Source organism: Mytilus galloprovincialis, chromosome 6 (assembly GCF_965363235.1).
Source record: "Mytilus galloprovincialis chromosome 6, xbMytGall1.hap1.1, whole genome shotgun sequence".
In the NCBI taxonomy this organism is placed as follows: Eukaryota; Metazoa; Mollusca; class Bivalvia; order Mytilida; family Mytilidae; genus Mytilus; species Mytilus galloprovincialis.
In genome coordinates, this window is record NC_134843.1 from 66,653,696 (window position 1) to 66,664,674 (window position 10,979).

A 10,979-nucleotide genomic window follows, 5' to 3' on the forward strand; every position below is an offset into this window, starting at 1 on the left:
ATAATAAGCGAATCAATTTTCAATGAGTTTACGTATTATTGTGTCCTATAAAACCAGGTTTAACCCACCATTTTCTACATTTGAAAATGCCCGTACCAAGTCAGGAATTTGACAGTTGTTTTCCATTCGTTTTTTATGTGTTTTGTCATTTAATTTTGCCATTGATTAGGGACTTTCCGATTTGATTTTCCTCTCAGTTCAGTATTTTTGTGATTTTACTTTTTTCTATACTTATAATACATGTAATATATTACTTGATCTATTTCACTTTACTTGGTGGAGTTAACCGGTTCGCTTATTAAAGACCAGTCAATCTATAGAAAGGAGTTTTGGGATAAACTCATCAATGAAGTGTCCAGTTATTCGCTATAAAACATTCACTCAGTTCTTTTGTATATCCGTTTGGTAACACTGATAGGTGATTAGAAATCAATGATAATTATAACATCAATAATCCTTATCGCACCATCTTCAAATAGACTGTCCTTATGCAAATTAAACCGTAAGCTCCACCCGATCAGTAGAAATAAAATTGGTAATAATAGCTCTTTCATTGATGTATTAAGTCAATGTATTGTAATAAGGTACCATAATCTTTTTCAGACGTAACAAGTTCATAAATATATATAAATAAATGTTAAAATATTCACAGTAATGAATATAGTTAAAAATTCAAATAAAGCTTATTTTATATCATTTTGTATATTACCATAAAGCGCTGAGGTTTGGCTAGCCACAAAACCAAGTTCAACCCACCATGTTTTTCTTTCTTAAAATGGTCTGTACCCTTATGTTGTTATCTTATAGTTCGTTTCTATGAATGTTGCATTGTTGTCTATTTTTGTTGCATGTCTGTGTTCTGTTATTTCGTTGTTTTCCTCTTATAGTTGATGTGTTTCCCTCGATTTTAGTTTTCTCTCAATCGATTTATGACTTTTGAACAGTGGTATACTACTGTTGCCTTTATTTGTACCATACTCATTACAATGATTGAGAATAAATCACAATTGAGAATTGTTAAAACCAATATTTCCCATTCATGCACTAATATGATGTTTAATATGTTATTATAAATAAAATGAAGATCGCGAATTGAGTTGAATTAATTTTTTTCATTATCGTTGGATCGAGATAAACGCGATAGAAATAAAGTTTCTATCTGAACCACAATTGACAAAGGGTTCCACAAAATAAAATTCTAACCTGTAACTGACGTTCACAGCGTTAAAAGTGGTTTTGTTAGAATACCGAGCTTCAAACAAAATTTGAACGGAAAAGTCCCTATGTTCAAATGGCAAAAGCTCATACACATTAAATGAAGGGAAAATAACTATCAAGTTCCTGACTTGGAACTAGTATTTATGTACAAATTTGCGTTTCGTCCAAAAAGACTCAGTGTAAAAACATGTAATGCCCAACAAATACAAAGCTGAAGAGCATTGAGTGTTTTTTATATGTCAGCTCAATCTCTCACGTGTAAACAGTCGCAAACAATTTCATTCTATTGGCAACAATGTGCAAATCAAACAGACATTATACCTAAAATGCCAACATTGTGTAAAGTCTTACTTAGTACAAAAAATAAATCTGAAAAATAAATTACGTATCGATATTATCCCCACAAAACACAGAAGCAAAAATAAAAGACAACAATACAAAATGTAAAGATACCATAACACAACAAAACCAGTGCGGGATATATAAATAGCGAGACACCCAAAAGGATATTACCAACATTGAATTAAGCAGTAACGTTTATTAATATACAAAGACTTTTAGAAGATATTACTAGTAAGATGTAGTGTAATAATGACTTCTAAATAAATAACTAAGCCATTTATCAATTAAAAACTCCAGAAAAACGAAAAATCTGAGGACCTATCTCATGACAATGAAGACGCTTTCATCCAAAATGTATAAACTCAATGCAGATTTAGAAAGTTATCGATGTAGTCAAACTTTTAATGGAGATAGCATAAATATGAGGACAAAGATTAAAAAAAATCAATTCATTACATTTGTTATGAATACTATGGAAATATGAAAATAAAATATTGAATAGTGTATTGTTTATTTTTTTATTTCAACTCCATGCTGAGCTTTCATGTTAATGATGACAACGAAACCTCGAAGGACTAACCATGTTTTGCTGTTGTGACCATCGGTGCAAACGAGGCAAAAAAATAATTAAATTATGCTTTCAATTTTCTCGATTTCGGATAATTCTTTTAAATGGCTGTGCGTGCTCCCTGTATATCAAAAACCATTTCTGTGTGTTATGAGCAAACTTTGATAATTTCTGTTTGTGTTCAATGGCATTATTAAGTTTAAACCTGAACTCTTGCACCAGCATTTGTTGTAAAAACTTGTCTAAAAAAATATCACGTGATTTGAATTATTAATTGATAAAACACACGAATTCTCAATAAACTATCGGAACAATGTTTACTAAAAATCACTGCATTGAGTCGAATTAAAATTTTACCAAAACATTATCTGTTTATTCTTCATTCTGGCAATTGAACAATTACAGTTATATTAAAAAAATTGATAGTTGGTCATTGGGCGCACAGTTGCGTTTATAATTCAAGCTAATTTAATTTGTATCGGGATTGTTCTTTCGAACTAATTGTTTTTACATATTAGGTAAAGGCAAAAATTAAACATTAATTTTACCTTAAAACAAAATGAATTCGTAACGAAAAAGAAATGTTCATTCGGATTTCCCCCAAAACATTAATTAATAACCATCCAAGTCAAGGTAATCAAATAGTTAGCATAGTTTGATTGATATCACAGCTAGTTCATTAGCGATGCAAATCAGACTGATCAAGAAACCAGGGTACTTTAATAACATATCAATGGGTTCAAAATGTGGTCATGTGAACACTGAAATAAACATCTGAAGCCCTAATATATTTAATGTATAATTTTGCTATTGATAAGATTCAATAGCGTCGATAATTGAAAAGAAAGTATATGGTGCATCCTTTAATGACTCAGAACAACAACACATTCAAAAGCCCTAACAAAGAAACAGCGCTGTTATTGCTGTTCATAATTTAAAAGTAATTAAAAGGCTAATCGTTTAATCGCTTCTGTTTCAGTGGCATTTTCGCAAGTTGTCTATGATCCCAGTGTATTAAAAAACAAATAACCTATCATATCGGCAAACAAATTTATCAAATGCTGAAATAATTCGTTGGACAACATCCCAGGGCAATAAACAGAAACAAACACAATAGCATGATTTAGATAGCCATGGGTTCATCAAGATGTATAGCAGAAAACTAACAATATATTTATAGTATAGTTGCTTGCTTTAATTTTTACTTTCATTCTTTATAGTTTGTGGCTTTGTTAAACTTTCATGTTCCTACATATAACAGGTTTTTTTTTATAGTTTCGTTGACCACAGAGTTCTAAAATGAAAAAAAGTATCAAATTATTCATTTTAAACTTTCTAGTTTTGGTTTTTTTTTGCATTCCTTATGAAAATAGATCCATAGAGCTTGTAAAACGAACCATTTGATTGAATGGTTGTACACTTTACCATTCGGATAAGGTTAATGTTAGAAGGTGATGTGTTGTTGTTCACATTTTTGGTTTCAGTCCAGGTATAAATCTTACATTTCCCCTTCTAAGTTTCAACCACATGTCAATGGTAGAAAAACAAAAAAATATGGGGTATCCATCCATCCATCCATCCATCCATCCATCCATCCATGACACAAAACCAGTTCATGCATAACTGTATTACATAAGTAAAAGGTGTGCATCTCTATATATTCGTTAAATGTTTTATTACATAAGACCATTGATTGAATGTTTGTACATTTTAACATTCCGTTATGTACCAAGGTGCTTTGTTGTTGTTAACATCTTTGTCGTTTGGTCTATGAATACCTGTCTTTTTGCAATCATATCATATCTTCCGTGATGTTGATATCATTATTATTAATTATTGTGTTGCTGTTAGTATTTTGTTAGTATCACTGTAACTCTTTTCATTACCCGAGATTTGACCTATTGATCAAATTGGCGAAAAGAAGCAATTAATCGTCTTGTTGGCATACAATTGAAAGTTTATTAAAGTCAATGCCTGACAGCTAATGATAATTAAGTTTTCTCCCCAAAGAGCAATGACACATAACGAAAATGACCGATCAGACGAATGGCAGTGAAATATTTATTAAAGCCATTTGTGTGAATTCCCGTATGTACGTGAACTGTTTCACCCTGAGATTTATGTTTTGAATTCGTCAACAATTATAAAGATTACAAAAAAATATTTGGACTATATATACAAATTAATTCCAAATGACAAAACATTAACATTCTGAAAATTAAATTGTTCTTAGCATCCAATAATTAGTTAATATCTTAATTGTTATTCATTCTATTTCGATATGCATCATATAGTGAACCAATCAATTTTCAGATTTTAACAAATATTTAGGAAAATTGGGATACAAGAAATGCATTTTTTATTAGAACAATTTCATGTTGAAGACAGCTGGTTTTATTTAAGGATCTTTTTTTTTAATTTTACATATTCATACTCTTCCTGACTCAGTTGCTTTTTAGACGTTATACTGTGTTTTATACTTCAAAATGTCATGACCTACTCATTGATGTGCATAAACATGTATATTACTCATTGATTGTAAAGTTGTATTATGCACTAATAAGTTTGTTTTGATATAGGATTTTGATTAAAATGTTGAATTGAATTGCTTCATCATCTAGGGATCAAGGTAATCACAAAACGGATGTGTGACATATGTTGTTATTATCTATACAAGATAAAGCTCGCAAGGAGTTCCGCGGAACGCTGTTTAACACTTTTAATTGTTCCAGACATTGTAAAAGTGTAGTGTTGACCAAAAAATAACCTTGCCAATTTAACAGTAACGAAAACCCAGAAAAACGAAAACTCTTAGGATTCCATCTCTTGATAATGAAGCTGTTATCCCAGCTTTGAAATTCAATGAAAGTTTGACACATTTATCGATGTACCAGAAAGTAAAACAAGATTGCATATACATATAACAGCATAAATAAGACAAGATAATAGATCTATTTATTACGAAGGACGAAAAAAATTCACATAATATATAATTTTTTCTCATGTTAAAACCATTATACCAAAAGTGAACCTACATATGGACAATATCAACGGCAGGTTTCGGGTTTCCACAATTACAAGTTAGTTCATTAGTCAGCAAGTGTCATAACTCAATAACAACGCTAATATTACTAATCAGAAACACAAGGTACTCCAAGAATATAACAAAGATTAAAGCAATAACTACCTTTACAAAAGTACACGATTGTTGTACTTCGTTATCTTCAAATCGGACAATCAAGTTGCAATGGTGAATTTAAACTGCTTGTAACATGTGAAAATTACATTGAGTGCTATTATTGAAATATGTGACATGTAATTACAAGTTGAAGAAGACACGGTATCATCGATAGTGGTATTCTCTTCCTCTATGTCTGTCCTGTTCTGGCTTTCTGGGAGCTTTGTTGGTATTTCCGTGTACATATCAAGCCATCTAAACTTAGATGAATTAGGTTCAAGACACTCCACTGGCAGACGGACGTAGGAAGAATGTAACAAAAAATCGTAAAACTCATCGGAACATCCGAACTCTTGTGTTTTGTTGACAGAACATTGGATTCCATTAATTATACGGCTGAAGAAATAAAAGAAAATATTAACAGCATCGGCTTTACGTTTTAAAAAAATATCCTGTTTACGTCATATATTTGTCAGCTATTCGAATGCAAAAGGACGATTGGAAATTATCATTTATCCAATGTTTGAGTTCTTTCCTGTGTTTGAACGCCACTTTTAAGCACCATTTTTATATATAAAAGGTTACAAAACATAAAATTTTCGAAAAACTAAGGATTTTCTTTTCCCAGGAATAGATAACCTTAGCCGTAATTGGGCATGCCTCGACAATAACGCTTGTCGCACCTTTTTGGAATTTTGGGTCTACAATGCTCTTCAACTATGTACTTGTTAAGCTCTATAGCTTTTTTTTATCTGAGTGTCACTGATGAGTCTATGTAGTCGAAACGCGCGTCTGGCGTATTAAATTATAATCCTGGTAACTATTGTCGTATGCTGAAAGGGAAAACGGTAGTATTTATACTGCCTTCGGCTACAATACTAACATTTTCTTAATTTACCACTTTTTGTAATAAAAATCTGGACAAAACAGTTATGTGTAGTGTTAATACTTTATTATTTTGTTTTAAAAATTGAAGCAAAATAGTATCATGACCAACTTCCAAAGGAGCTCGTTTATGTTGTCCAAGCCACCGTCATTTTACATCAAATTTATGATATTAAGGAAGTTTTTTGAAGTAATTCTCCCTAAAATTTATGAATGGGGTTCAAAATTTATATTTTATACACACTGCATTTATTCATTCACGGCGCTTTTAAGTTGACCTCCTTCGCCATCCTTTGGTACACAAAAGGCCAACCTAATGCTGGGAAAATGTAATAATGCTATTTTCCTAATAACTACTTTCAATAATTTACTTCAAATGTAAATTAACGGTGAACAGTCCATACCTGCAAAAATGTTGCCATGAATGATGTGGCGAGTCTGTATAGACTTCCCATATATCGACTTCAAGTAGTTCGTAAGTTAGGCAATTCTGGTTAACATGAACAAACACATTTTGTTGTTTTGAACCAATGCACATCATTCCATCCTCTAACACTGATATAAACAATTTTAAAGATATTCCTGTATTTTACAATAACTAATGAAAACCCAATACTGATAAGGATGCTACCATTTGATTTTTATGGGGGGCAATGATGACAAATGTTGACCTGCATTTTTGTAAGTTGTAATCTTTGTCCTGCATTTTCATTTTCACTCTATTCGGTCCTGCATTGTTTGTTGTGATTTTTTAGTTTATTCTGACTTTTTTATACATACATTATCATCTGCCTTTTTCGTGGCAAAGTGTCTTATCCTGCATATTTTTTACTCAAAACTCCTGTCCTTCTTAAAATTTCATACTAGTCCACCTCCTTTAAAAATGGTTGCTCCCTAATATTTAAATAATATATAATTTCGTTATGGTATTGATAAGCCTATATCTCGGTTTGAAATTCGACAAAAAAAATTGTTCATTCATTACCTCTTTTCGGCAATCTCAGTTTAAAACAATGCTGTAGATACCCACATGTATAACAAATACATTGCTAAAAACTTTGGTGGAAACATAGTAATGTATGAATGTTGCAAATTATTCTGGTATGAGTGTTGGTGTGTAAGTTTGATATAAAAAAAAGTCCCCGAAGGAGAAAAAAATAAGTACTACAAATAACAAAATACGTACTGAATTCAAATCGAAATCAATGCATACATATTTGTAAATTGTGTAATAAATTCTGCAAAATTCGAAAATTGATAAAACTCAGCAGTTCGTTATTCATCTTTATTCAAAATAATAAGTAGTTTCAGGTCTTTAACTTACCATTTCTGTTAACACATGTGCCAATAATGAATGATGTAAATGCTTCGACGTTCATTAAGGCAGGTCCAGCATCCCGGTAATCTGGACAACTGTCTGTGACATTGCCATAACATTCTATAAGTTTGGTCATGATTCTAAGAAAAAAAATATCTATAATACTAAAATTACGAGGTCCAATTTGTCAGCCGTCATCACGTAAAAACGACGAATCACAGAATTCAACTTTATATATAACTAATATAGTACAAAGGTGTAGATTAAAAATTACACCACTCCAGACCCTTTTGTTTTCCACGTAATTAATATTGCCAATACTTAAGAAGTTCCGGGTCGAGTCCGCTACCGATACCAATAGTATATTCACCTGTTACTTATTACCTTATCTGTACGTTCCGTATCTGACAGGCGCACCACCAAACGTTGTATTCAGGATTAATATGCTCTATACACGGGTCATAACCACAAGGTTGACACTACTAAATTGTCAAATTGTTACCTATTGTAGTATTTTAATCAGTAAGACTTTTTAAGATAACAATACGAATACTTAAAATCTGGACTAAAAATAAGGCGTATATGTACAGTTTTCAATTTGTTAGTGGGCATGACGTAAAACAGCGAAGCAAAGAATTCAACTTTATTTAAAACTTATATAGGACAATGCTGTTGATTAAAAAATACTCCATTCCAGGACCTTTTGTTTTCCAAATAATTAATATTATTGTTTCAGTTCGACGAGTTCAAACAGAAAGACTTGAAAGTAGAGAAAAACTGTGTATCTTATAATCGGCATGACTTTATCAGATGACAATACTAATACTAAAATAAGGCTTGCGCATAGTTATATACTTTAATTCAGTCACGGACCCGTGATATCACGGGTGTGTTCTAGTATTTTTAAAAATCATGTATTCAAAAATATAAAGAATCAATGATTAACTTTCTGAGGGTTTTCAAATATTAAGCAAAGACTAGAATTCGATAACCGAAAATCCTTTATATTTAAGGAATGACTGTAATATTTCTTCTGTCTATGAAGAAATAGCATAAAAAATGTGGTGCACACTTACTCACCCGCGTAGTGGGTCATTTTATAGTGTACACCACATTTTTTATGTTATTTCGAATAGACAAATAAAATATTACAGTTATTTCTTATAATTTAATTTTAAATTCCATTTTAAACCGGAGTAAACCATGAAAAATCTTGATGACGTCACGGTCACATGACTAAATTATGTCTATGAGCTGATAAACAAAACGACGTCAGCCAATCAGAAGACGCGTTACATCCTAAATTAAATTATTGACAGATAATCGTAAAAAGTGATTTGAGAAGAAATACATTGACCACTTAGCATGCTTAGATCATTTTTCCTTACAAGCGTGATCTAACAAAATCCACGGAAGTGTCATATATGTGGCGATTTAAAGGAAGGACAGTCTGGGTAAGTATTCCCTACTCTCTTGGATTACCAACGAGGCAGAACTTTTCTGTTGGATTACCAACGAGGCAAAATAGCTCGCTGTGATTAACAACGAGGCAGAACAGCTCTCTATAATTACCAACGAGGCAGAACTACTCTAAATGATTACCAACGAGGTAGAACCACTCTGTAAGATTTCCAACTAGGCAGCACTACTCTCTGCAATTCCCAATTAGGCGAATTTGAAAACTACTTTCTAGGATTACCAACGAAGCAGAACTAAGTATAACTACTCTCTAAGATTACCAACGAGACAAAACAACTCTTTATGATTACCAACAAGGCAGAACTACTCTCGGGGAATACCAACGAGGTGGAACTTACGATTCAATAGCACGAAAACGAAAAGAAGTGATTGACGGTAATTGCTCAAATATTGGCATCCGTCGTATTACTTAGAATCAGTTGGTAAATATTGATAAATCAGAGGCGAAAGTAACTATCGTGATATCAAAACTCATTTATTGAAAACAAACTAACATTGATATGATCAAAATGAACAACGATTAATATAGACAAACAACAGTCTACTAAACACATCACAAAAATCTTAAAATTGTGAAACAATGAACAAGATCAAGCATCACATATAAACGGCTTGGTATAGGCGATTTTTCTAATCCTTATACATTACCGAACTAAATGTGAAAGATTGAAATAAAACACAGTTCTTCATGATAAAATATTGACAAGATCATAACATGTACTTACAAAACAGCAAAGATATTGAAATATTAAATATTTATTAATAAAACTACATAAAACCATCAAAGTAAAAGCAACACTGACCTGGCACAAACTTGAGTTAGCCTCAGCTGCTGTGGAAGGGAAAATAGTTTCTATTCAAACATTGGCATACGTCGTGTTGCTCATCACAGGCAAACATTTCATTATAAATTAGTGGCAACAAAAGTGTTCCGATGTTCAAATCTGATAATCCCATTAAGATAAAACAAATCAAGGTAAAAAATAAGGAAGGAAATCGCATGAGTCAGGAGATTAGCCAGATGCGTCGACAGATTACAAGCCTCTTGGTGTACATACATAACCTACAAGTTGTAGTCGGTGTCAGAATAAACGAGAAAATAAGGGTGGGAAATGAACAACCCAATTGTTTTTGACTTTTTCATTAAGAACCCTTGATTCAAAAGCTTCCTTGTCAGTGGCAACACGTTTTCAACGAATCGTGATATGAAAGCAAACTCTGGAGTTCCATATCAACTGGATATGATACGACATGAATGCCGTGTTTGTCGTGAAGTTTAGTTAACCGACCATGGCTGAAGATTTCTATATGTTATTTGGGATATTCTACGATCAGTCGGTTTCTGTTGTATTCTTCGTCAAGTACAACGACAAAGACGCGATAATGATACTCACCTGTATAATATAAACATACGAATTAAAAACTTTAAAGAAGGAGAACATGTCCTTACCTTATTTCACACACTGGTGTATAAGCCAGACTATAAAAAATGTAGGATAGTGCAGGATACCTGTATATTATGGACTTGCCCACTGCATCACTCATACAGTTAGACATAGATACTGAAGCGTCATTACATAGATCATTCCGTAATCCACCATATAGCTCTGTGAAGTAATTATTTAAGAAGTTGTGTTACTTATTTCTTCTACACGTTCTACGAATACTTTGAGAAATATCTTAAAATATTAAAAATTTAAAAAGATAAAAAATGCATTGGTTTTTTTTTAGATTTTATTTACTTTTATTTGATTATCACATGTCAACGATGCCATTAATACGAATAATACTATATATAACATTATATAATGAACAGTAACTCAATAATATTTATACAATATTAAAGAATATACAAATGTATTTGAATATCTCAGTGTAAATGCCTATAAATAAAAATACCAACCGTAAAATATTAAAGAAATAAGAACACTTCCAAGTAAATGCATTCTTTATAGTACTTTGCTAAGACAGTGTTTGTTCATAAACATCAC

General features: G+C 31.8%; 1 protein-coding gene across 2 annotated transcripts; it reads right to left on the reverse strand.

Moving 5' to 3' along the window:
* Positions 1 to 5,128: 5,128 nt before the first annotated feature.
* On the reverse strand, positions 5,129 to 10,979 carry LOC143078272 (uncharacterized). 2 transcript variants are annotated; one of them, XR_012979146.1, is made up of 5 exons: positions 10,892 to 10,979; positions 10,439 to 10,595; positions 7,516 to 7,649; positions 6,596 to 6,746; positions 5,129 to 5,702 (listed from the first exon to the last, which is right to left on the reverse strand). XR_012979146.1 is itself a non-coding variant. In XM_076253182.1 (4 exons), exons 1-4 carry the CDS (start codon positions 10,932 to 10,934, stop codon positions 5,695 to 5,697), a joined length of 342 nt encoding a protein of 113 aa, XP_076109297.1. In that variant the 5' UTR covers positions 10,935 to 10,979; the 3' UTR covers positions 5,129 to 5,694. The 2 variants fall into 2 exon arrangements, 1 of the variants encoding a protein (XP_076109297.1); XM_076253182.1 differs by lacking the exon at positions 6,596 to 6,746.

What these genes read in the sequence shown, in the direction of transcription:
- LOC143078272 (XM_076253182.1), bottom strand. Translation starts at nt 10,934, where the DNA reads ATGCATTTACTTGGAAGTGTTCTTATTTCTTTAATATTTTACG. An exon ending in TATTTCTTTAATATTTTACG is followed by an intron (nt 10,596 to 10,891) that starts GTTGGTATTTTT and finishes ATTACTTCACAG; the next exon opens with AGCTATATGGTGGATTACGG. An exon ending in ACACCAGTGTGTGAAATAAG is followed by an intron (nt 7,650 to 10,438) that starts GTAAGGACATGT and finishes TTTTTTTCTTAG; the next exon opens with AATCATGACCAAACTTATAG.